The sequence below is a fragment of the Jaculus jaculus genome, chromosome 1 (assembly GCF_020740685.1).
Source record: "Jaculus jaculus isolate mJacJac1 chromosome 1, mJacJac1.mat.Y.cur, whole genome shotgun sequence".
In the NCBI taxonomy this organism is placed as follows: Eukaryota; Metazoa; Chordata; class Mammalia; order Rodentia; family Dipodidae; genus Jaculus; species Jaculus jaculus.
This window is the reverse complement of record NC_059102.1, coordinates 246235392-246262780: the sequence shown is the minus strand read 5'-3', so window position 1 is coordinate 246262780 and position 27389 is coordinate 246235392. Positions and strand designations below refer to the sequence as shown.

The 27389-nt window shown below is 45.9% G+C and overlaps 1 protein-coding gene and 1 pseudogene across 1 annotated transcript in view; one reads left to right on the top strand and one right to left on the bottom strand.

Moving 5' to 3' along the window:
• Positions 1 to 27389, top strand: part of Cdh3 (cadherin 3) — a 78530-nt gene that overhangs the window by 23984 nt on the left and 27157 nt on the right. The window contains exons 3-6 of the mRNA XM_045142112.1: positions 23754 to 23842; positions 25013 to 25138; positions 25308 to 25463; positions 25580 to 25724. Coding sequence (XP_044998047.1) covers positions 23754 to 23842; positions 25013 to 25138; positions 25308 to 25463; positions 25580 to 25724 — 516 coding nt within the window. The remainder of the gene's footprint in view (positions 1 to 23753; positions 23843 to 25012; positions 25139 to 25307; positions 25464 to 25579; positions 25725 to 27389) is intronic.
• LOC105944250 lies at positions 11211 to 12767 on the bottom strand (annotated as a pseudogene).

Sequence of the window (27389 nt, the reverse complement as noted above, 5' to 3'; positions counted from 1 at the left end):
TATGTATTGGTCGAAGGAGAGGGCCAAACATTTGAAATTTTAGCACACATTTTAAGGTGCCATCAAAAAAGCCATAACAGGGCTGGAGAGATGGCTTAGCACTTAAGGTGTTTGCCTGCAAAGTCTAAGGAACCTGGTTCCATGCCCCAGTACCCATGTAAGCCAGATGCACAAGGTGGCACATGTGTCTGGAGAGTTAGTTTGCAGTGGCTGGAGGCCCTAGCATGTGCATTCTCTCTTCCTATCTGCCACTTTCTCTTTCTCTCTCAAATAAAAAATAAATAAAATATTTAATCTGTTAAAAAAGAAAAAAGCCATACCAGCCAGCGAGGCATGGTGGTGCACACCTTTAATCCTATCACTTGGAAGGCCAAGGTAAGAGGATCTCTGTGAGTTCAAGGGCAGCCTAAGACTGCATTGTGAATTCCAGGTCAGCCTGGGCTAGAGTGAGACTCTACCTCAGAAAACCAAAACCAAAAGCAAAAACAAAAACAAACAAGCCATAATAAGGGCTGGAGAGATGGCTTAGAGTTTAAGGTGCTTGTCTGCAAAGCCTAAGGATCCAAGTTTGGTTCCCCAGTACCCACATAAAGCCAGATACACAAGGTGGCACATGCATCTGGAGTTTGTTTGCAGCGGCTAAAGGCCCTGGTGCTCCCATTCTCTCTCTGTCTGTTTCTATCTGCCTCTTTCTCCCTTTCACTCTCTCTTAAGTACATAAATACCCTTATTTTAAAAAGCCATACCATACCAATGTACCTATCAGAAATAAGTAAACCATTAACTTAAAACAGAACAGCCAGGCGTGATGGTGCATGCCTTTAATCCCAGCACTTGGGAGGCAGAGGTAGGAGGATTGCCTTGAGTTCAAGGCCACCCTGAGACTATGTAGTGAATTCCAGGTCAGCCTGAGCTAGAGTGAGACCCTACCTTGAAAAAAAAAATTGTGCTTTTCACAAAATCTTAACTCCTAGAAACTGATCAATAGGAGTAATCAGAAAGCCAGAAATGGGAAATGTGGATTTATAAAATGTGAGCCATTGTTCGGTGACGATATTAAGGCCATTGTGAAGAGCTAAAAATATAGAAAGGAATAGACAGATGAGGTGTAAAAATAAGAAGAATGAGCCGGGCGCAGTGGTACACGCCTTTAATTCCAGCACTTACACTGGAGAGGCAGAGGTAGGAGAAAACACCGTGAGTTCGAGGCCATCCTGAGATTGCATAGTTCATTCCAGGTCAGTCTGGGCCAGAGTGAGACCCTATCTCAAAAATCAGAAAATAACATAAATAAGAGAATGAAAAGGATGGCTTTTTGTTTTTTCCTTTTTTTCCCCCCTTGATGTAGGGTATTACTCTAGCTCAGGCTGACCTGGAATTCACTCTGTATTCTCAGGGTGACCTCGAACTCACTGTGATCCTCCTACCTCTGCCTCCCTAGTGCATGCTAGGACTAAAGGTGTCCCCCACCACACCCAGGTGGCCTTGAACTTTTGACCTTTCTGCCTTCACCGTCCCAAATGATGGGATTACAGGGGTATATCAGGTAAAAATGGCCTTTTGAATCGAATTTCCAATGCTTGCTCCTTTGGCCGTCAGCACTGGTTTCTATCTGTATCTCACTGCTCTAAATGACCTTAACATTCTTGTGTTTTGAATCAATCCCTTGTTTTTTTTATTGTATTTTTTAATTTTATTGTTAGCTTCCATAAGTATAGACAATAAATAGTAATTCCCACCCCCACTCTCAAATCTACCCTTCTTTGAATCCCTTCTTCCCAATTAGTCTCTTTTCTGTTTTGATGTCATCATCTTTCCTCTACTATGAAGATCTGGTGTAGGAAGGGCCAGACTCAGTGAGGTCAGGAATATGAGGCCATTCTGTGTCTGGAAGAGCGCCTAAGTAGTCCACCCTTCCTTTGACTCTTACGCTCTTTCCACCACCTCTTCTGCTGTGGTTCCCGAGCCTTGGAGGACGGTATGATAGAGGTGGCTCAGTGCTGAACACTCTCCACTGTCACTTTCAGCACTGTGGGACTTTTTTAAAATAATTCTTAATTTTCTTATTTGAGAGAAAGAGGCAGAGAGAGGGAAAGAGAGAGAGAATAGACACACCAGGGCCTCCAGCCACACTGCAAATGAACTCCAGATATATGTGCCACCTTGTGCATCTGCTTATGTGGGTCCTGGGGCATCAAACCAGGGTCCTTTGGCTTTGCAGGCAAATGCCTTAACCACTAAGCCACCTCTCCAGCCCCCCAAAAGTGAGAGTAGTCAGGGCATGGTGGTACACGCCTTTAACCCTAGCCCTAGAGAGGCTGCAGTAGGAGGACTATTGAGTTCAAGGCCACATATCCATACATAGTGAATTCCAGGTCAGTTTGGGCTAGAGTGAGACCCTACCTCAAAAAAATAAATAAATAAATAAATAAAAAGAATGTAAGAACCAAAGGAAGGGTAGGACTTCTTATAATGCACTCGTCCATGACCTCGCAGTGCCTGCTGCTTCCTACACAAGACCCTCATCATAGAAGGAAGAGAGGATGGTGTCAAAATAAAAGAGAGACTGATGGAGAGGGAGAGGGAAGATGATGGAGAGTGGAGTTCTGAAGAGGACAGTGAGGGGGAAGGAAATTATCATGGTTTATTGTGGAAGTTATCAATTTAAAAAAAAAGTTTTAAAAAAGAGCATTTTAGCTCTTTTTTTTTTTTTTTTTGCTTTTTACCTTTGTTCAACTTCCAGGTCCCCGCTCTGGCAAGCCCCCTCATCTGGGCCCTGCTGAGCTGAAATGGGATCGGAGCCTATTCCCACATGTGATCTCTACCCCACCTGCCTTCACGTGTCAGGAGCTCTCTGTGCTTTTGTTTTGTTTTGTTGTTTTTCAAGGTAGGGTCTCACTCTAGATCAGGTTGACCTGGAATTCACTATGTAGTTTCCGGGTGGCCTCGAACTCACAGCAGTCCTCCTACCTCTGCCTCCCAAGTGTTGTTCTTTTCTTAATCTAATAAAGTCTCTTTGAATCTTAAAATTTTTTTTAAATATTTTAAAATATTTTAATGTTAATTTTTATTTATGAGAGAGAATAGGCCCCACAGGGCCAACTGCAGAGGAACTCCAGATGCATGGTTCCACCTTGTGTATCTGATACAACGTGGGTTTTAGGGGACCCAACCTGGGTCCTTAGGCTGTAACCACTAAGCTATCCCTCCAGCCCTCAAAATAATTAATTAATTAATTTTTTTTTATTTGTAAGGAAAGAAAGAGTATGGGCATACCAGGGCCTCTTGCTGCTGCATGTAAACTCCAGAGGCACGCACCGCTTTGTGCATCTGGCTTTACATGGGTGCTAGAGAACAGAACTTAATGCTGACAGGCTTTATAAACAAGTGTCTTTAACCACTGAGCCGTCTCTCAGTCCTCAAAAGAATAAACATATCTTCTAAGACCATTTCCCTACCTTTCCACCCAAATCTTTTGTTGTGTGTTTTCGAGGTAGGGTCTCGCTCTAGCCCACGCTGACCTCAGATTCACTGTGTAGTCTCAGGGTAGCCTTGAGTTCACAGTGATCCTCTGACCTCTGCCTCTGAGTGCTGGTATTAAAGGCATGTACCACCATACCAGGCCCCATGCAAAATAAAATAAAATAAAATAAAATAAAATAAATTTTTTTTTTTTTTTTTGAGGTAGGGCCTCACTCTAGCCCAGGCTATTTAATCTCAGGATGGCCTCAATCTCATGGTCATCCTCCTACTTCTGCCTCCCAAGCGCTGGGATTAAAGGTGTGCACTACTGGCTCCACATCTTTTTTTTTTTTTTTTAATACTTATATTGGGCTGAAGAGATGGCTTAGTGGTTAAGGCACTTGCCTGCAAAGTCAATGAACCCAGGTTCAATTCTCCAATAACCAAGTAAGCCAGATGCACCAGGTGGCGCATATGTCTGGAGTTTGTTTGCAGCGGCCGAAGGCCCTGGCATGCCCATTCTTTCTATGTCTGCTTCCTTCCTTCTCTCCCAAGTTATCAGATAAAAGTTAACCAGGATAAACATCAAGTTCCATAGCTTCTAGTCCAATATCTCTGGAGTTCCAATTCTGCCCCTAGAGCTCTGCTGCTCATGGTCTCAGGCATACCCCAGCCAGTGCTGGTAGCCGTCCCACATTTGCTGTAGGCTGAGCGCCCATCTGGGAGGTCAGGTCCTGGGTGAGCCATGCAAAGACGGGTACCATCTGCCACTTAGCCACATTCCTCCAGGGCCCTGTGTCCTGGAGCTTGCCATCTTTGTTGACAAAGCCACTGCTTTATAAAGAGCAGCTACCAGAAAGTGTCTCCCAATAAGTGCTTGGGTTCCACCATATGGACGCTGCTGCTCCTTAGACCTGTCTGAGTCAGCGGGGTACATTTCCTGCACCCCACGGCAGGCCTTCAGCCTGCTGTGCCTGGAGCTCTGGGGGAGGAAGGGTTGGAACTACCTTGAGTTTTCCCAGGGTCTATCAAAAGGCCACAAGATTACAGCCTCTCTGCAGGTATGGGCGACTCCCAGCATGCCCTCCATGCAGCCTTTTCCCATTGATCTCAGATCTAGTCGATTTATTGATCACCATCTTTTATTTTTTAGTGCGTGTGTGCCAGGGTCTCTTGCTGCTGTAAACAAATGTCCATTCAGCTTTCTGTGGGTGGCTGGGGAATTGAACCCTGACCAGCAGACGTTACAAGCGTCTTTAACCACTAAGCCATCCCCACAGTCCCAGTTGCCCTCTTTTTATTCTCCTCCTGCCTCATCCTTCAGAATGTTGAGATGCATGCCTGTGCCACCCCACCAGGCCATCTTGGTGTCCTCTTGCTTCAAGATGCCTAGTGATGAGGGAGGAATCCAAGATAGCCTTCCTGCTGTCAGGGCTCTCTCCCACCTCTCCTTACTTTTACACACGGAACTATTAACACTTTAGGTTATAGCTGTTGGGTGTGTACCATAAATGGCTGTTTTGTGACCTGCTTCTTTCTTCCCCATGGCAGAACTAGATAGGGTTTCTTTTACAACATTTAAGGTTGTACATTAGGCATTTGAATGCCCAGAGCACAACATAATTATTGAGGTCTTTTTCTTAAATATTAAATAATTAAATAAATTAAATATTGAACAACAGTGGTGAAGGGTTAGTTCTGTCATATCTGGGAAGATTTCTGCTATCACACCTGGGCCAAGGGGCGTATTTACAACTTATTTATTTATTTGCACAGAGAGAGAGAGAGAGAATGGGCACGCCATGACCTCTAGCCACTGCAAGCGAACTCCAGATGCACGTGCCATTTTGTGCATCTGGCTTTACATGGGTACTGGGGAATCGAACCCAGGTCATTAGGCTCTGCAGGCAAGCACCTTAACTGCTAAACCATCTATCTCTCCAGGCCCTATTTACAGCTTCTTAAGGGTCAGAAAAGTGTTTATTTACATTCTCTCTCCCCCAGCAATATATAACAGCACCTGGTTCCCAAGTATTCCACACTACTTGGCCTTTTAATTAGTGTTTCTCAATAAGTATATATTTTTTCTGTATGAAATTTTTACATGGGAAAGGCCAGACTTTTCTCTCAAGGTACTTTCCCCTTTGTCCTTTTAACCCCCACTCCTTAAACTCCTCAAACAGAAAGTAGCTATGGTAAGAAGCTTGCTTTGTGAGCTGTGTCCCTCAACCAAGCTAGAATAGAGACTTCACAGACTTCCTACTCTCAAAGCTGTCTTTTGGCCACATGTTCCTTCCAGAAATAGCAGGGAAATTGGCCAGGATTATTATTTTGGATATTTTGTCTTCAGAGAGATGGGCTGTTGTATTTTCATCTAATAATCTGGATGTTGGGATTCCATAGCCTCTCCATATTGTGACTGAGAAGACAAATTCCTGACTCTCAGTAGTACTTCCTTGAGAGTTTGGAGGTATCCAGGCATTTCTAACCTCAAAGAATGCTTAGAACATAAGAATGAGTTCTCAACCCAGTATCTATCAGTTCTTATAAATCTGTTTTCAAAGCTCGCCTTTGGGCTGGGGAGATGGCTCGGTGGTTAAAGGCACTTGCTTGTAAAGCCTGACGGCCAAAGTTCATTTCTCTAGTACCATGTAAAGCCGGATGCATAGAAAGCTATCTTTCTTCTACAGCTCTATTATATCCCAGAGACTGGACTTTTCTTGCCCAAGTTTTATAGTGGCGCCAGTTCAGGATCTGAGGCCATGCTTGGCAGGGTAGTTTTTGGAGAGGAGCTTTGAAGCTAGGCCAGGGACTCCTGGTTTGATTAGATGTCTTCAGTCTCCAGCAGATACACAGAGCTCTGATTTGTTGTTGTTTTATTGTTAATTTCTCTAGAACCAATCTCAGGTTACTTAACATCTTTTCTCAATGAAATAATATTCCAGAAAGTGTGCACTTAGACTCCATGCTGAGAGCTGCCAGTTTTTATCAACCCAGCAAAAAATGCACCTCTTCATCAGGTTCATTGACTTTTTTTTTTTTTTTTCCTCGATGTAGGATCTCTCTCTAGCTCAGGCTGACCTGGAATTCACTGTGTAGTCTCGGGGTGGCCTTGAACTCACAGCGATCCTCCTACCTCTGCCTCCCGAGTGCTGGGATTCAAGGTGCGTGCCACCACGCCTGGCTTCACTGACTTTTTTTTTTTTTAATCCAGAATCCCTGTGTAGGAAAGAGGCGACAGTAGACCGCTGACTTTGTCTGAGGCCCAGGTGGGTGTAGAAGTGAGAACTAAGTTTAAGCCTTTGTTTTCCAACCTTTAAAGTTTGAACCGTTGCTTCATGTGCTCATCAAGGCTCCTCACTCGCCTCAGAGAGAGCTTGACACAAGCCCGTTCATGCCCCCGTGACTCGGCCAAGATGTGTGGCTTTGTGAAGCTCGTCAGGAACAGGAATCCACTTACTTCACAAGCTCTTAGAAGCTGAGGCGGAAGAAGGATGGGTGATGATGGAACCTGGTTTTAGATCAATTTTATTTTGAAACAGTGTTTCAAAGCCAGCGGTGCCAGGAAGCATCTGGGAGGAAGTTGTAATGATCTGCCCCAGGGCCTCACTGTTTACCAGTCCCTGTGATTCATGGCCTGCAAAGAAAACCACTTGGGTTCTTTCAGGTGATGCAACAAGTTTCCCCAGAAAGGTCAGCCTGGCGGTGAGATCTTTATTCTCTGCCTCCCCCTTCCCCTGCAACAAGCCACAGAGCAACCTTCAAACTTGCCCTGTCCAGAGGTAGATTGAGCTAGCAGCTCCCTTCTGGCTCTTCAGTCCTGTTTATCTGCCTCTCCCTTCAGGTAAAGCAGAGTTAACTCCTCCATAGATTCTTCTGTGGTGGTAGAGAAAGAAAGAAAAATATATGAATATGAATGAAAACAAAACTTGGAGTCAAAACCCTAGGTTGGGCCAGGCGTGGTGGCGCACGCCTTTAATCCCTGCCCTCGGAAGGCAGAGGTAGGAGGATTGCCGTGGGTTCGAGGCTACCCTGAGACTACATAGTGAATTCTAGGTTAGCCTGAGCTAGAGTGAGACCCTGCCTCGACAAACCAAAAAAAAAAAGACAAAAAAACAAAAACAAAAATAACCCTTAGGTTGGGGCTGCAGAGATGGCTTGTAGCAGTTAAGGTGCTTTGCCAGCAAAGCCAAAGGACCCAGGCTCAATTCCCCAGTCCCCATGTAAAGCCAGATAAACAAGATGGTACATGGGTCTGGAGTTCATTTGCATGGCTAGAGGCCCTGGCATGCCCATTCTCTCTCTCTTTGTCTGCCTCCTTCCATCTCTCCCTTTAAATAAGTAAAAATATATTTTAAAAACCAAGGTTAATTGTGGAAAGATTAATGATACTTTTTATTGAAAGCTTACTAGCCAACTGTGGGCCTAGCACAGTGCTCAGTGGCACACAAACACTTCCAAGAACCTAAAAAGACACATATTGATCTGGTGGGTATGGTGATGCACACCTTTAATCCCAGCACTTGGGGGCAGAAGTAGGAGGATTGCTGTGAGTTTGAGGCCACCCTGAGACGACATAGTTAATTCCAGGTCAGCCTGGGCTACAGCGAGACCCTAATGCATGTTAATCCCATTAAAAAAAAAAAAAAAATTTTTTTTTTTTACTTGAGAGAGAGAATGGGTGCACCAGGGCCTCTAGCCACCACAAACTCCAGACACAGACACCGCCTTATGCATCTGGCTTATGTGGGACTCTAAGAGAATCGAACCTGGGTCCTTAGGCTTCACAGGCAAGTACCTTAACCACTAAGCCATCTCTCCAGTTCTAATCCCGTTTTTCAGATGAGGAAACCGAGCTGCCATATGCTCACACACCTGGCCCAGTTATACTGGAGGTAACTAGTGCCATATGAATTTTAACCTTGAGTCTGTTGAATTCCTGTCCATTTACTTGCCTTCAGGATGTGAAATGTGGTCCTGCTACTTCCTTACTTATTGTGCCTTGTTGCAGTTAGCTTTGTGTTACTGGCACAAAACACCTGACCAAAAGCAGCTTGTGGGAGAAAAGGGTTTACTTTGGCTTATAGACTCGAGGGGAAATGCCATGAAGGCAGGGAAAACATGGCATGAGCAGAGGCTGGACATCCCCTCCTGGCCAACATCAGGTGGACCATAGCAGCAAGAATGTGTTCCAAACTAGCAAGAGAGAGCCTGCCCTCCATAGCACACCTCCTGTGGAGACTAATTCCCAAATTGCCATCAGCTGGAGACCTAGCATTCAGAACACACGAGTTTATGGGGGACACCTAATTCAAACCACCACGTTCCGCCCCTGGCCCCCATAAACTCCTGAGCATCCACGATGCAAAATGTAATGCATTCAGTCCAACTTTAAAAGCCACCATGGTGGGGCTGGAGAGATGGATTCGCAGTGAAACGCTTGCCTGTGAAGCCTAAGGACCCCAGCTTGAGGCTCGATTCTTCAGGACCCACGTAAGCCAGGTATACAAGGTGGTGCACGCATCTGGAGTTTGTTCCCTGTGGCTGGAGGCCCTGGTGCACCCATTCTCTCCCTCCCCCGCCCCCTCTTTCTCTCTCTCTCTGCCTCTTTGGCGCTCTTAACTAAAATAAAATGTTTAAAAATAAAAACAGGGTAAACATCAAGTTCTATAACTCCAAGTCCAGTATCTCTGATCAGTGACAAAGTCTGGGTTTCCAGTTCTGCCCCTTGAGTCCCTGCAGCTCAGGTGCTCGTAGCCCCGGGGATACTCCATCCAGGGCTGGCAGCTCTCGCTGGTAGCCACCCACAGTCCTGGCATTGCCACTGAGTCTCCACTGCAGCTTATGGTTCATCTCTGTGGCTCCGTCAGGCCTCCATGCAGGAAATCCTACAAGCCTGCTTCCATAGCCAGTTCCAAAACACAAAACCATATGGCAAATCCAATGACCCTCTCCTGTAGTTTTTTGTTTTGTTTGTTTGGTTGGTTGGTTGGGGTTTTATTTGCGGGGGGGTTCAAGTTAGGGTTTCACTCTATCTCAGGCTGACCTGGAATTCACTGTGTAGTCTCAGGGTGGCCTCGAACTCATGATGATCCTCCTACCTCTGCCTCGCAAGTGCTGGAATTCAAGGTGTGCACCACCATGCCCGCTCTTTCCTGCATTGTTTATACTCCATAGTAGCAGGTGGGCTACCAAATTTGTTACGGGGGGGGGGGGGAATAAAGCCACCTTTGAAGGACACTCCTTCAGCATTGAGGCCCCTGCTACTGTCTTTTTGTTTTGTTTTGGTTTGGTTTTTATTTTTGTGTTTCAGGGTAGGGTCTCACTGTAACCCAGGCTGGCCTGGAATTCACTGTGTAGTCTCAGAGTGGCCTTGAACTCACAGCAGTCCTCTTATCTCTGCCTCCCAAGTGCTGGGATTGCAGACATGCACTCCCACACCAGGCCTATGATGTACAAGGCCCTATTCTTTCAAAAGAGTCTGCTTTCTTCCTGCTGTCCCAGTGCAGAACAGATGGCCAGATCTCAATGTGGTGATCTCTCAGATAATTGCAGCTGAATGTGCACTGCCTCCAGCCTGACACATTTCTTTCTGTGCCATACATCTCCTTCTGCTCACCCCAGTCCATTTTTGTGCAGTGCAACCCTGCACAAGTCCTCAGACACAGGCAGGCAGAATGCAGCAAGCCTCTGACACAAACTGCTTCTAGACCAGTCCCCACAATGTTCTTTCTTCCCCTCATAAGCCAAGCCTCACAGTCCACAGTTCTTACTGCACTCAGGTCTTTCAACTCTGACCAGAACAGTTCATGAAACTCTGCCTTCAGCACTACAAGGCATGTCTTAGACCAAGGTTACAGACCCTTCCACATCCCTCCTGCCTTTTGGCAGTTCCAAAAAGCTGAAAGCCACACAGTCAGGTTTGCTGGTGAAAGCACCTGACCAAAAGCAGCTTAGGAGAGGAAAGGGTTTATTTTGGCTTACAGGCTTAAGGAAAAGCTCCATGATGATGGGGTGAAATGATGGCCTGAGTAGAGGTTGGAATGTTAGGTGGACAATAGCAACAGGAGAGTGTGCCAAGCACTGACAAGAGGAAGCTGGCTGTAACACCAATAAACCTATTAAATTCTCAAATTGTCATCATCTAGCATTCAGAACATGTGAGTTTATGGGGGACGCCTAACTCAAACCCCCACAGGCCTGAAAGACTTTTATCGCTCAGAAGCTGCTTCCCCAGGCAGCTCAAGGATCCCTGTGCCCCACGCAGAGTCTTGTTTCCTGAGTTGTCAGCTTGGAGCAGTAATAGCCACCTTACAGGTTATTTTGCAAAAACTGGGCAGGAAAACACTTAGCAGGGTGTCCCAGGCACAGTGGGTGTTTGAAGCATGCTTCTGCCTGCCTGGACTCCTGCCCCTTGGTTGTGTTCCGTATCCAGCCTGTTGCGGTTAGAGCTGATGGGGCCCGGCCCCCTGGTGCTCCTAGACCGCATTGCTGCCAGGAGGTCCAGACACCCAACATGACTGCTGGCTTCTCCTTGGTTGTTGGCACTATCCTCTTTAAGAATAGATGGACAGACTAGATACTATGCAACTGTGGAGATGTGCCAGTGGATTAGGGTAGTGGGGTGTGTTGTATACTCCTGAGGAGCAAATTTTGTAGCTAGCAGGAAGGTTTCTGGGTTACTGGCACCGTGGGGGAGTGGCTCTTTCAGAATTTGGGAGCTTAAAGCTTCTGAGTAAGCGGGGCAGTCATTGGCCCCCTGATGCATAACCTGGAAGGAAGAGGGGAGCTTCTTGAGAGAATTATCTGCTCAGTGGAGACTTCACTTAAAGAGAGCTTAGGAACAGGGAAAGTGACTCTTAAACTTTTATTTTTTTTTTAATATTTATTTATTTGAGAGAGAGAGAATGGGCACTCTAGGGCCTCTCGACACTGCAGATAAACTCCAGACGCATGTGCCACCCTTTGCATCTGGATTTATGTGGGTATTGGGGCATCAAACTCTGGTCCTTAGTCTTTGCAGGCAAGGGCCTTAACTGCTTAGCCATCTCTCCAGCCCTGGTTTTTGGCTTTTCAGGATAGGGTTTCACTGTCGCCCCAGCTAACCAGGAATTCACTGTGTACTCACAGGGTGGCCTTGAACTCACAGCAATCCCCCTACCTCTAGCTCCTGAGTGCTAAGATTAAAGACATACACCACCATGCCCAGCTGTTGTGTGTGTGTGTATGTGTGTGTGTGTGTGTGTGTGTGTGTGTGAGAGAGAGAGAGAGAGAGAGAGAGAGAGAGAGAGTCTCATAGCCCAAGTTGGCTTCAAACTTGCTATGTAGCCCAGGATGACCTTAAATTCCGAATCTTCCTACTTCCACCTTTTAAGCACTAGGATTACAGACAGGCAGCGCTTGACCCAGTTTTTTTGTTTAAACAGATAAAGGCTTATTTGATTTCAATGATCTGTGTGACTGACCACCAAAGCCTCGATGTACAGGCACGAGGGAAGCTTCACTTCCTGGTCTCTTCCCCTTGGACAAAGTCTTCATGGTGTCTTCCTTTGTGGCCTGGAGTTGCCCCTCACGGCGCTGTGGGCTTCTTTGGTCTTAGACCTGCGGGCCTCAGCCTGGGCAGCCGGGAGCTTCCTGCGGGCCTTGTCAGCCTTCAGCTTGTGCATGTGCTGCACGAGAACGCGCTTGTTTTTGACCACATTCCCCTTCACCCTCAGGTACAAGCTGTGGTACATGCAATGGTCAATCTTCTTAGATCCGTGTTATCTCCTGAGCAGCCTGCACAGGATCCACATCCTTCCCATGCGGGTCACCTTCTCGGGCATTCCGAGCAGTGGCAGTATCCTTCCGTGCCAAGGTGTTTTTCCAGCATCGAGCCCGGGAATGGGCAGTTACAGGCTTGCGGATGATCAACCCATCTTTGATCAGCTTCCGGATCTGCTGACCGGAGTTGGCATTGGCGATTTCATCGGTCTCGTTGGGGTCCAACCAGACCTCCTTTTTGCCACAACGGAGGGCACAGAGGCAAGCCTCTTCTGAAGCCTGAGCCTACTCTCGGCTGCCACCACAGCGGCGATAGGGCTTTGTTTTGTTTTTTGAGTAAGGGTCTCACTCTAGTCCAGGCTAACCTGGACCTCACTCTGTAGCACATGCTGGTCTCAAAGTCATGGTGATCCTCCTTCCTCAGCTTACTGAGTGTTGGGATTATAAATGTGAGCCACCATGCCCGGCTTCCCAGCGATTTTGTTTCCAACCACTGTTTGAATACCTGATACAGTCAGCAGCATCAGAATTCTGAAAGGCATGTGATAAAAAATCTTGTCACTTCTACACCCATAAGCCCCTTCCTTCCTTCTTTGTTCCCTCCCTCCATTATTTATTTAGCATGTGTGAGAGCAGCTGGGCGCATGCATGCCACCTCGCACATAGGAGGTCAGAGGATAATTTAGGGGTCAGTCCTCATCTTCTACCTCATTTGAAACAGGGTCTCTCCTTAGCTTCTAGGAGATTCTCCTATCTCCTCCCTTCTCACTTGTAGATGCACTGGGATTACAGAAGCCCGTCACAGGTTCCCATGTTTTACATGGCATCTGGGGATCCAAATTTGAGTACTCAGTGCTGTGTAGCAAAGCGCTTTATCCATCGAGCCATCTCCCCCACACCAAGCCCATTGCTTTGAGTTGTCTTCCAGAAGTACTTTTCAAAGGCAGTGTCAGAGTGCAAATATTCACATATTAGCACAGAACACATTGCACTTTATCTTTAAAACTGTTAATTAAGAAGCTGGACGTGGTGGTGCATGCTTTTAATTCCAGCATTTGGGAGGCAGAGGTAGGAGGGTCACTGTGAGTTCGAGGCCAGCCTGAGACTATATAGTGAATTTCAGATCAGCCTGGGCTAGAGTGTGTCCCTACCCCATCCACCCACCCACCCACCCAAAAAATAGGAGTTTCTCCATTGCTTTTTCTTTTTGTTTTTTGAGGTAGGGTCTCACTCTAGCCCAGGCTGACTTGAAATTCACTATGTAGTCTCAGGCTGGCCTCAAACTCACAGTAGTCCTCCTACATCTGCCTCCCAAATGCTGGGATCAAAACCATGTGCCACCATGCCTGGCTTAGCCTCCATGACTTTTATGTCAAGGAGACCTTTCAAAAATGTTACCTTATGTGCCAGCCCCTTGCTAAGTCCCTCATGCTGATTATCACTTGATTCTCGTGACTCTAGGAGGAGGTGTTACACTACCTTACTTCTCTTCTAAAAATTGATCCTGCTGGGCATGGTGGTACACTCCTATAATCCCAACACTCAGGAAGCAGAGGTAGGAGGATCACCATAAGTTCAAGGCCACCCTGAGAGTACATAGTGAATTCCTGTACTAGAGCAAGAACCTACCTCAAAAAAACCAAAGGTGGGCTGGAGAGACGGCTTAGTGGTTAAGCGCTTGCCTGTGAAGCCTAAGAACCCTGGTTCGAGGCTCGACTCTCCAGGACCCACGTTAGCCAGATGCACAAGGGGGCGCATGCGTCTGGAGTTCGTTTGCAGTGGCTGGAGGCCCTGGTATGCCCATTCTCTCTCTCTCTCTCTCTCTCTCTCTCTCTCTGCCTCTTTCTGTCCCTCTCTGTCTCTCTCAAATAAATAAACAAAAATAACAAAAAAAAATTACTAAAAAAAAAAGGTATAAAAATAAAAAAGAACCCCGGTCTTGAAAAGATGGCTTAGTGGTTAAGATGCTTGCCTACAAAGCCAAAGGACCCAGGTTTGATTTCCCAGGCCCCACGTAAGCCAGATGCACAGGGTAATGCATACATCTGGACCTTGTTTGCAGTGGCTGAAGGCCCTGGTAAGCCCGTTCTCTCTCTCTCCCTCCCTCTCTTCCTCTCTCTCTCTCTCTCTGTCTCCCCTGCCTCTTTCTCTTTCTCTCTGAAATAAAAATAATTTTAAAGAAATGATCCCTATTATTTCCATACAGATGAGAACAAGTAATGGGAAGTGAAGCAAAAATAAAACTACTCTCAGAACATAAAGACTCTGTGGTTAAGGAGATGACTCTGGGTTCAGACAGGTCAGGGGACTACTTCAGCATCCTCATTGCCTGCTGTGTAATTTTTTTTAGAGGTAGAGTTTTACTTTAGCTCAGGCTGACCTGAAATTCACTGTGTAGTCTTGGGGTGGCCTTGAACTCACAGTGATCCTTTTACCTCTGCCTCCCGGGTGCTGGGATTAAAGGCTTGCACCACCACACCTGGCATCCTACTATGTAACTTTAATGAACTTCTCTAACCTCTCAGTTTCCCAGTCTTGAAAGTATACTTTTAAATAGTTTTCAGGGCCTGGAAAATGGCTTTGTAGTTAAAGGCACTTGCTTACAAAGTCTGATGGCCCAGATTGGATTCCCCAGTGCCCATGTAAAGCCAGATGCACAAAGTAGTGCATGTGTCTGGAGTTCGTTTCAAGTGGCAAGAGGCCCTATAGGCCCATTCCCCCTCTCTCTCTCTTTTATTTCTCTGCTTGCAAATTAATGAATAAAAATATTTTTTAAAATAGTTTTCATGCTAGGCATGGTGGTGCATGCTTTTAATCCCAGCACTGAGGAAGCAGAGGTAGGAGGATCACCATGAGTTCGAGGCCACCCTGAGATTACATAGTGAATTCCAGGTCAGCCTGGACTAAAGTGAGACCCTACTTTGAAAAAAGAAAATTCATGCTAAGGGAGCTTGAGAGATGGCTTAAAGGTGCTTGTTTGCAAAGCCCGGCATAACAGGTTTGAATCCCCAATACCCATGTAAAACCAGATGCACAAAATAGCACATGTGTCTGGAGTTTGTTAGCAGTGGCAGAAGGCCCTGGTGGGCCCATTCCTTCTCTCTCTTTTGCAAATAAATAAATAAAAATTCATGGACTGGAGAGATGGTTAAACAGTTATAAGGCATTTGCCTACAGGGCCTAACAACCCAAGTTCGATTCCCCATTGCACACATAAAGCCAGATGCACAAAGGGGCATGTTGCAGTCAGGTTCGCATTGCTGGTAGAAATCACCCGGCCAAGAGTAGCTTGTGGGAAAACGAGGTTTATTTTGGCATACAGGCTCGAGGGGAAGCTCCATGATGGCAGGGGGAAATGATGGCATGAGCAGAGGGTGGACATCACCCCCTGGCCAACATAAGGTAGACAATAGCAACAGGAGAGTGTGCCAAACACTGGCAAGGGGACACTGGCTATAATATCCAACAATTCACTGCCTCCAGGAGGTGTTAATTCCCAAATCTCCATCAGCTGGGAACCTAGCATTCAGAACACCTGTTCATGGGGACCATCTGAATCAAACCTCCACAGGGCACATGCATTTGGAATCCATTTGCAGTGGCTGGAGGCCCTGGCATGCCCTTCCTCTCTGTCTCTCTCTCTCTGCTTGCAAATAAATAAAAATATTTTTTTTAAAAAAATCCATGCTGGAGCCGGGTGTGGTGGCGCATGCCTTTAATCCCAGCACTTGGGAGGCAGAGGTAGGGGTATTGCTGTGAGTTCAAGGCCACCCTGAGACGACATAGTGAGTTCCAGGTCAGCTTCTCACTAGAGTGAGACTCTACCTCGAAAAACCAAAAGAAAAAAAAATGCTAAGAGAAAATTTGGAAACAGGCATATTAGGGCACAACTGAAATTCACCTTGGGCTATTTAGTATATTCCAGGCCTACCTAGGCTGCATACCAAGACCCTGACTCAAAACACCAATGAGAGAGACTTGGGCTTAAAGAAAAAAATTAAGAAAATAAGATTTTAGCAGGAACTCATGGCCAAATGGTTAATGATCTTTAAAATAAGTTGCAATTATTTGGAGGACTAATTTTCTTGTCTTTTTTTTTTTTTTTTTTTTTGGTAGTTATATGTACTCTAGATTTAGTTCTGATTCTGTTTACTGTTTCATCACACAAGAATCTCCATGTATTATTTACTTATATAATTATTTGGGGTTTTTTTGTTGTTGTTGTTGTTTGTCTGGTTTTGATTTTCATGGTAGGGTCTCACTGTAGCCCAGACTGGCCTGGAACTCATAGCAGTTCTGCCTCGATCTCCCCAGTACTGAGATTAAAGGGATGCGTCACCACACCTGCCTTCATATATAATTTTAAAACTCTACTATAGGGATGTAGAGATGGCTCAGCCACTAAGGCATTTGCCTGCAAAGCCTAATGGCCAGAGTTTGATTCTCTAGTACCCATGTAGAGCCGGATACACAAAGTGGTGCAAACATCTGGAGTTCATCTGCAATGGCTGGAGGCCCTGGCACACCCATTCTTTCTCTTTCTCCCTGCCTGGTGTGGTGGCACATGCCTTTGATCTCAACACTCAGAAGGCTGAGGTAGGAGGATCGCTGTGAGTTTGAGGCCAGCCTGAGTCTACACAGTGAATTCCAGATCAGACAAAACAACCCACACAAAAAAAGATAAAAATAGAAAATAAATAACCTCTACTATAATGTGACATTGCATAATCCCTGGAGTGAGTGTCCCATAGATGATCACCTTTTGCCCTATATAAGGTAATAAAACCTTTGCCACATCATTCCCGGTCCTTCTAGGATTAAGGCGAAACAAAATTCTTTGGATGAGACTGAAAAGATGTGTACTAGAATAAAGGGTATGGCCACTTTGGGGATATCATGGTCCCTGAGGCCTTCTGGAGTGGAATCAGGCCCAGATCCCACTGGCCAAGTATGTGACGGCCCATGCTTCCTGAGGGAATGTCGTCAAGGAGGCAGGACTGGTCTCTAAGCAATCTTCACTTTCTCGGGAGCACATTCCAGCCTTCCAACAGCAGAGCCATGTAGATCTGGGAGCTCTGGGGCTCTGGAGAGCTGGCACTGGGCCCTTGGGAGCTGAAAGCAGCCCTCTGCAGTTCTCAAGTCCTGTGGCCTCCTCCATTAATCTTTTACGTAAATAAGCATTGATTGTCTGTGTTTGAACTTTGTGTAAATGGAATCATAACTAAAAGAAACCAGAATGTGTAGCCCCAGAGTATGCCTCCTGGTGGTAAGTATGTTTAAGCAAAAGGCAGTGGAGATGGGGGGGGGGGTTATGATGGCCTTTAGGGTCTGATGTAGTAGGATCCTTGTGAGTTCAAGGCCAGCCTTGAATAGAGTGAATTCTTGGTCAGCCTGGGGTAGAATGAGACCCTGCCTGGAAAAAAAAACGAAGCCAAAACAAAAGGCAATGAAAAAGTAGCAGCAGGGGCTTAGGTAGGCTCAGTGACAGAACACTCCTCCATCATGCACATCGCCCTCTGTTTGGTACGTTGCACTGTGAAAAGAAAAGAAAAGAAGAGAAGAGAAGAGAAGAGAAGAGAAGAGAAGAGAAGAGAAGAGAAGAGAAGAGAAGAGAAGAGAAGAGAGAAAAGAGAAAAGAAAAGCCGGGCGTGGTGGCGCACGCCTTTAATCCCAGCACTCGGGAGGCAGAGGTAGGAGGATCGCCGAGAGTTCGAGGCCACCCTGAGACTACATAGTGAATTCCAGGTCAGCCTGAGCCAGAGTGAGACCCTACCTCGAAAAACCAAAAAAAGAAAAGAAAAGAAAGAGGGATGGATGGATGCAGCAAAGGGAGAGGAAGCTCTTTCTACCCTTCAGCTTTCCTAAAGATAAGATGTGTCTTCTCCTTACTGGAAACAACTCTTACTGGCTCAGAGACAGCACCAGAGGACTCCACAAACCAACCTTGCTCCACTTGACTAGTCCGGCATAGGCTGACCAGGCCACACCAGTTTGCTGCCTCTGGGAGCTGGTAACTGCTTCCCGGTGTCTTGTCATTTCCCTAAGATACATTGTGCTTTGTTCAAACAGTGAGTAAGCCAGTGCTCTGAACCAGTGCTTTGTGACGCCTTTCATCGAAGTTTCTTCCATGTGACACATTAAAAAAACTTGCCTGATTTTCTTCTGTTAATTTGTCATTTGTTATAGGGGGTCTGTCTCAACTACAAAATTCTGAGGGTTGAGGAGAAATTATGATACATCTTTTCATATCTGGCTTCCGCTGTCAGCCTCAGGTTCCTGAGACTCCCTTTGTGTGTAGTCTCATGAGCTTGTAGTTGATTTCCCTTCAGTGTTGTGGCTATGACTCACTGGTGTCCTCCAGTGGTCTTGTTGATTTCACTTCATATTGTGACTGTGCCACAATGTTTCTGTCCACCCTGGCAGTGTTTACTGTTGGATTTTAGGTGTTACAATGTTCACTCCAGCGCTGTACTGCTGGGGTGAACATTGTAACACATCTTTTGGTAAATGGATATGTCTTTATTTTGGCAGTCCTGGAGATTGAGAGTAGGGCCTCCTTCATACCACTACCACTGAGCTATTTTCATTGCCCCTCCTTCCATTTTTTTCCCCCCATTGCGAATAGAACTGGATTTGGTGGTACACTCCTGAGCTGAGAAAGGAAGGCTGTGAGTTTGAGGGCAGCCTGGGATTTAGTGAACTCCAGGCCAGCCGGAGCTGCATAGCAACCGCCTGTGCAATACAAACCAACAGAAAGGCTGAGTAATATTCTTCTGTGTGTGTGTGAGTGAAATTTATTCATCTTATTCTGGATTTACAAAAATGTTTTAGGGCTGGAGAGATGGCTGAGCTGTTAAGCGCTTGCCTGTGAAGCCCAAGGACCCCGGTTCGAGGCTCGATTCCCCAGGACCCACGTTAGCCAATTGCACAAGGGGGAGCACTCATCTGGAGTTCGTTTGCAGTGGCTGGAGGCCCTGTCGCGACCGTTCCCCCCCCCCACTCTCTCTCTCTGTCTCTCTCATAAATAAATAAATAAAATATTTTAAGTGGCTAGAGAGATGGCTTAGCACTTGCTTATGAAGCCTGAGGACCCAGGTTTAACTCCCTATAGCCCATGTAAGCCAGATCCACATGGTGGCGTATGTGTCTGGAGTTCATTTGCAGTGGCTAGAATCCCTGGCACACACATATTCTCCTCTCTCTTGCTCATAAATAAATAAATTATAAATGTTTTGGACTGGAGAGATGGCTTAGCTCTCATGAAAAGCCTAAGAACCCAGATTCGACTCTCTAGAACCCATGTAAGCCAGCTGCATATAGTGGTGCATGCCTCTGGAATTCATTTGCAGTGGCAAGGGGCTCTGATGTGCCTATTCTCTCCCCCAAATAAATAAATTAATTTAAAAAAATTTAAACTGGGAATGGTGGCACATGCCTTTAATCCCAGCACTCAGGAGGCAGGGGTAGGAGGATCACTGTGAGTTTGAGGCTGCCCTGAGACTACATAATGAATTCCAGGTCAGACTGGGCTAGACTGAGACTTTACCTTGAAAACCCAAAATAAATAAAAAGATTAATAATAATAATAATAATAATAATAATAATAAGTTGTTTTAGAGTTGGGTGGTGTACCCCTTTAATGCCAGCGCATGAGAGGCAGAGGTAGGAGGATTGTCATGAGTTCGAGGCCACCCTGAGACTACAGAGTGAATTCCAGGTCAACCTGGTCTAGAGAGATATCCTACTTCAAAAACTAACTAAATAGATAAATAAAAACAAGGGCTGGAGAGATGGTTTAGCAGTTAAGGTGCTTGTCTGCAAAGCTTGAAGACCCAGGTTCAATTCCCCAGGAGCCACATTAGCCAGATGCATAAGGGGGCATATGCATCTGGAGTTCATTTACAGTGGCTGGAGGCCCTGGCTCACCCATTCTTTCTCTCTCTCTGCCTTTTTGTCTTCCTCTCTCTCTCTCTTTTTCTTTCTCTCTCAAATAAATGAAATATATTTTTAAAAAAACCCACAAAGTTTTAGGACTGGAGAGATGGCTTAGAGGGTAAGGTGCTTGCCTGCAAAGCACCCAGGTTTGATTCCCTGGTACCCACACAAGGCTGGATGCTCAGAGGGGTGCATGCATCTGAAGTTTATTTGAAGTGGCTGGAGGCCCCGATGTGCCCATATTCATTAAATTCATTCTCTTTCTTTTTATATAAATAAACATACATATTTTAAAGTTTTATTAGCATAGGGCTGGAGGGGTGGCTTAGTGGTTAATGCACTTGTCTGCAAAGCCAAAGGACTCAGGTTCAATTCTTCAGGACCCACGTAAGCCAGATGCAGAAGGTGGCGCATGCATATGGAGTTTGTTTGCAGTGGCTGAAGGCCCTGGTGTGCCCATTCTCTCTCTCTCTCTCCCTCTCTCTCTCTCTCTCTCTCTCTCTCTCTCTCTCTCTCTCTCTCTCTCTCAAATAAAAGTAAATTATTTTTTTAACTTTTATTAGCATATACTAAGTATACATAATAATGGATTGTTATATTTTCATACGTATATAATGTATCTTGATCATATTCACCTCCCATTACCCTTTCTCTTTTTCCTCCCAAGGCAGTGTCTCACTGACACTCTAGCCTAGGCTGATCTGGAACTCACTCTGTAGCCTCAGGCTAACCTTGAACTCACATAATCCTTCTACCTCAGTTTAAATGCCACCACTTCTGGCTTCCATTACCCTTTCTTACCCCTTCCTACCCCTGATGATTGATCCCTTCCATATCCAAGCTAGTCGACCTTCTCCTTTAATATCTAGTTTGGTTTGGTTTTGTTGGTAACATTTCATTAGGGTTGTTTCCTGGATCCTTAGGTTTCCTAGGCAAGCACCTTAACCTCTAAGCCATCTCACAAGCCCAAGCCCCTCCTCTTAATTTGTTTTCTTTTTCATCAATGTTAAGGAGTGAATTCAGGACCTTTTACATATTTAGATAAGTTCTCTCACTGAGCTGCATCCCCAGCCCCTCTGTTCATCTCTTGTGTTTGTTTGTTTGTTTGTTTGTTTCTATTCCTCTTATTGAAAATTTGGGTTGTTTCCACCTTGGACTACTATGAGTGAAAATTTGAGTACAGATATCTTTTTGAGTCCTTGTCTTCAATTATTGTAGATACATATCTAGTAGAATTTCTGGTCATATGATGATTTAAAATTTGACTCTTTTCTATTGAGGAGAGGCAGGGATTCTCTCTAGTCCAGACTGGCATTGACCTCACAGGGATCCTGCTACCCAGCCCTTTGCTGGAGTTAGAGGCATAAGCCACCATGCCTGGCACCTTTTTCTTTGTTTTGGTTTTTGGTTTTTTTGAGGTAGGGCCTTGTTTCTAGCCCAGGCTGACCTGGAATTCACAATGCAGTCTCAGGCTGGCGTCAAACTCAGAAATCCTTCTACCTCTACCTCCCAAGTATTGGGATTAAAGGCGTGTAGCCCAGGCTAGCCTCAAACTCCTAATCCTCCTGCTTTTTCCTACTCACCTTTTAGCAATTCACTCATAGGTTTTTGTTTTGTTTTTAAGATAGGGTCTCCTTCTAGCCCAGTCTGACCAGGAACTTACTCTGTAGCCCACACTGGCCTTGAACTCAGGGCACTTCTCTTAGCTCAGCCTCCCAAAGAGTGCTAGAATTGCAACCATGTAACATAACATTCAGCTACATCTGACTTTTAGAAAATTTACTTATTTGCAGGCTGGAGAGATGGCTTAGATGTTAAAGCACTTGCCTGCAAAGCCTAACAACCCAGGTTCTATTCCCCAGTACCAACGTAATGCCAGATGCAAAAGAGGCACATGGGTCTAGAGTTCAGAGTGCATTTGCAATGGATGGAAGTCCTGGTGCGCCCATTCTCTCTCTTTCTGTCTCTTTTCTCTCTGCTTGCAAATAAGTCAATGAACTTTTTTTTTTTTTTTTTTTTTTTTTTGGTTTTTTGAGGTAGGGTCTCACTCTGGCTCAGGCTGACCTGGAATTCACTATGTAGTCTCAGGGTGGCCTCGAACTCTTGGAGATCCTCCTACCTCTGCCTCCCGAGTGCTGGGATTAAAGGCGTGCGCCACCACGCCCAGCTCGTAAACGAACTTTTTTAAGGCTGGAGAGATGGCTTAGCCATTAAGGTACTTACCTGTGAAGCCTAAGGACACAGATTTGATTTCCCAATACCCACATAAGCCAGATACACGAGCTGCTGCATGCATCTGGAGTTTGTTTGCAGTGGCTAAAGGCCCTGGCATGCCCATTCTCTTGCTCAAGTAAATAAATAAAATATTTTAAGATTTCAAATTTATTTATTTGAAGGCTGGAGAGATGGCTTATTGGTTAAGGCACTTGCCTGCAAAGTTCAAGGACCTACGTTCAGTTCCCCAGAACCCACGTAAGCCATATACACAAGGTAGCACATTCATCTAGAGTTAGTTTGCAATTGCTGGAGGTCCTGGCATACCTATTTTTTTCTCTCTCTCATAAATAAATAAAATATTAAGCAAAAATTTTTTACTTATTTGAGAATATATGGGCATGCCAGGGCCTCTTGCCACTGCAGACGAACTCCAGACACATATTTACATGGGTACTGGGGAATTGAACCTGAGCCACCAGGCTTTTCTAGCATGCCTTTAATCACTGAGCTATCTCTCCAGCCCCAACATTTTTCTCTCTCTCTCTCTTTCTTTCTTTCTTTCTTTTTCTTTTCTTTTCTTTTTTTTTTTTTTTTTTTTTGGCAGAATCTCACTCTAGCCCAAGCTAGCCTGGATCTCAAAGCAATCCTCCTACCTAGCTTCCTTAGTACTGAAATTATAGGCATGATCCCCCATACCTGACTTAGATTTGACTAAAGGAACGGCCAAGCTATTCCCCAGTGACTGCACCATTTCACATTCCGCCAGCAACACATGAAGGCTCCAGGTTCTCCCATGTCCTGCCTTGTGCTCAGTTGTAGAACACCTTCACAGCATACGCAAAGCACTGGGCTTGGTCCCCGACGCCACCAAGTACACGGAGTGAAGGCTGATGCCTCCCTTGGTTGATTGTTGTAGGGATGACGTGGCCGGCTCTCTGGCTGGTGACCAGGCTGCTTGTTTAAAGAATGCTTCATAGGGAGGACTCGGGCAGAGTATGACATGCTGAAATTATCAGAAGTTGTACAGAATGGTCTTTGCGTAACAGTGTGACCTTCATTGCAACAGGATGCGTATTGTGTGTAGATACATTCGTTGCCTCAAAAAAGAAAATCTTTATTCTCTAGCTGTGACTGAGTGAACTCTGTCTCGTGAGGCTACCTGAGACTAATGCCACTGAATATTTATAACAGTGAGGTGGTCCCCCCTCTCTCAAGAGCTCACTGAGATCCTCCTGCCTCAGCCTCTTCAGCAATTCCCGATGGATATGAGCCACCACACCCAGCTCAATTAGAGGGTTCTTATCTTGCTCTCTCGGCAGAGGCTCCCAGAAAGTCCCCTTCCTTTCTCATACCCGTTCTTTCTCTCTTCCTCGTAGTCACATTCACTGGCTGCCCTTGGCAAGAGCTGTCCCAGCCTGACCCTGCTATCAGTGACATCACTGTGCTGAATGACAGAAGAATCCAGGTAAAATACCTTGTCAATCCAAGCCGGGGAGTGACTCAAGCTGCCCGGTGGGGGAGCCAGAGAGGCAGGCGTCCTTGCAGCCATCTCCCAGTGCGCTCCGCTCAGAGCGTCTGTTCCCTCCCTTCTTTCCCATTTGATCAAGTTTAGCTTCTGTGTGTCTCCTTCTGCCTTAAGCTTTGCCCACTTCTCTTGAGAAGACACATAACCACTATGATTTTCAGTTTCTTCTTTCCTTTCAGTTCATGTGTGTGTGTACAGATATATTTAGATAACTTTGTGTATATACAGATATATATGTATATGTGTGTGTATATATTTTTTCCTCTTTTTTCTTTCCTTCCTCCTCCTGTTTTTTTAGCCCAGGCTAGACTCATACTTTATTTTTTTAATTTAATTTATTTTTTTTATTTTTATTGGGAACTTTAGTATATGAACACACAGTAATTTGATGTTCCCATTCTTTTACCTTTTTTGGTCCCCACTTGCCTGCCCTCATCCCCTGAGGATCCTCCTCTTTCAAAGTGTTCCCTCTTCTGTCCTGTTTTGTTTTGCTGTCCTCCATCCTCCATGTTACGACGTTGATGGGCTCAGAACCGTGCTGGTCTTGTGAGGGTATGGGTGACTGTCATGAGGTCCTGAGTGCACCAGTCAGTTCAGGAAGGGAGGACGGTGTCCGGCAGTTCCCTGTGGCATCTACATCCTTTCCGCTCTCTCTTCCCCAATGTTCACTGAGCCTCGGAGAGTGTGGCAGAAACTTCATTGAGTATTAAGCTCTCACCAAACCCTTTTTATGTTCTACTTTGATGAGTTTTGAGTCTCCTCAGTTAGACTCAAACTTTATATATAGACCCTGTCTCCAAAAGAAGCAGGAAATAAAATTCTGAGCTATATTAAGCTATTTTTGTTTAACAGTGTATATCAAAGAGCTTTCCCTCGCAGCGTAAAACAATCATACTCACTGTTAGAGCCAAATAGTATTTATATGCTTAGATGTGTTCTACTTCATGGTCCTCCTTCCTGGTTGGACTCTTAGGTTGCTTCCAAGTTTCTTAGACAGTTGACCTATCCAGGTTTCTTTCAACCTTAACTCCTGTAGTTGGGAGGATGTTGGGTCCGTTCATCTCTTTGCATATCTGGGCTAAAAAAAAAAAAAAAAATCTCTCCTTACAGGAAAGGAAGTCATCAAAGATCCTCTCATCCAAACGCATCTTACGAAGGCGCAAGCGAGAATGGGTGATGCCACCAATATCTGTCCCTGAAAATGGCAAAGGTCCCTTCCCTCAGAAGCTGAATCAGGTATGGCGTTCCTTCTGCCTGGGAGTCACTGGTGTTTGCAAGGACCTCGCCAGACACAGGCCTACAGCTGAGGTCTCTGCTACCAGGTGCCGGAGCCTATAGGGGGTTCTCTGCTGCATCGTATGGCACTTGTCCTTTCTTGTCAGTTGCCATTTTATTTTGCTTCCAGCTCAAATCGAACAAAGACAGAGGCACCAAGCTTTTCTACAGCATCACAGGCCCTGGAGCGGATAGTCCCCCTGAAGGTGTTTTCACCATAGAGAAGGAGACAGGCTGGTTGTTGTTGAATAAGCCCCTGGACCGAGAGGACATTGCCAAGTATGAGGCAAGTAGCCTTTAGCACTCCTGTGACTGTCCCCTCAGAGATAGGGAGCTGTTTGGGGCGGGGGGGGGGGGTGACATCTTGTTGAGATCCTTACGCCCAGACCTCTGCACCCACAGCTTTTCGGCCATGCTGTGTCTGAGAACGGCGCCTCCGTGGAGGAGCCCATGAATATCTCCATCATGGTGATAGACCAGAACGACCACAAACCCAAGTTCACCCAGGATGTCTTCAGAGGGAGTGTTCTGGAAGGTGTCCTCCCGGGTAAGAAGATCCAGATGGGACTATTCAGGGCCAGCTGGGCCCAGGATCTAGTTTGGAGTCAACTCTAGAACCATCTGAAGCCAGAAGACTCCACCAATCCAGATCGCTCGGCCCCAGAGTTCCTAAACACGCATGATCCTGGAGCAGAGCTCTGGGATCTACATTTAAAACTTCCCGTGGGAGGCTGGAAAGATGGCTCAGCAGTTAAGGCACTTGCCCATAAAACCTAACGACCAGAGTTTGATTCCCCAGTACCCACATAAAGCCAGATGCACAGTGGTGCATGCATCTGGAGTTTACAGTGGTAGGGGGCCCTGGCACATCCCTTGTCTGTCTGTCTGTCTGTCTGTCTGTCTGTCTGTCTGTCTCTCTCTCTCTCTCTCTCTCTCTCTCTCTTTCTCTCCTGGGCGTGGTGGTGCACGCCTTTAATCTCAGCACTTGGGAGGCAGAGATAGGAAGATCACTGTAAATTTGAGGCAACCCTGAGACTACATAGTGAATTCCAGGTCAGCCTGAGCTAGAGTGAGACCCTACCTTGGGGGCGGGGGGGGGATATCCCCAGAGCCTCAGGCTCAGCCGTGCTTGGAAACTACTCCCTTAGGAGCTGCAAAGACCAAGATTTGCATCTTGACTTTGTCTCTTTACTGGCTATGACCTTGGGCATATTCTTGGTCTCTGACCCTCAATCAAAGTAGGAATATCAATCTTAAGGAATTATGAAGATTAACAATGATATGTGCACCTGAGACAGTAGCTCAAGGATGGAAGGGGGAGGGAGAAAGGAAAGGGAGGGGAGCATGGACATACTATACATGCCATGAAGCATGTGACACGAAGTCTTTCGGTGAAGGCGACCACAAGGACAGCGGGGAGGTATTAGAACGTGGTTTACTGGGAGCAAAAGTAAGTTGACAGGGCTGGGTAAGAGGGTGGTGGGGGACCAGCAGAAGATGAGGGAAGTAAACGCATGTTCATAAGCTGAAAGACAGGTGCTGGGGGGCAGGCCTTTTGGCTAAGATCAAGTGAGTAGCAGAGAGTTTCAGAGGTGTGAATTTATCAGATGGCCAATAAATTCTCACAATTAAGATGCTGTTTGGGGTTGGAGAGATGGCTTAGGGGTTAGGAGCTTGTGCCTGCAAAGCCAAAGGACTCAAGCTCAATTCCCTGGTACCCATGTAAAGCTAGATGTATAAAGCGGCACATTCATCCGGAGTTCATTTGCAGTGTCTGGCACACCCATTCATTCCCGCTCTCTCTTCCTCACTCTCATAAATAAATAATTTTTTAATGTTTTGGGGGCTAGGGAGATGGTTCAGCCATTAAAGAGGCTTGTTTGCAAAATCTGTCATCCCAGGTTCAATTCCCAAGCCACCCACATAAAGCCAGTCAGGCAGTAGCAAGATACTGTGGGGTACACACACATACCAATTTTTTAAACTATTGTTTGTTGAGTTGGGCGTGGTGGCACACGCCTTTAATCTCATCACTCAGGAGGCCAAGGTAGGAGGATTGTGAGTTCAAGGCCACCCTGAGACTACATAGTGAATTCCAGGTCAGCCTGGTCTGGAGCAAGATCCTACCTTGTAAAACAAAAAAGAGGGTGGGTGGGGGGTTGTTCATCCGTCCATCCTTCCTTCCTTCCGAGAAGGAAAGAGGCAGGTAGAG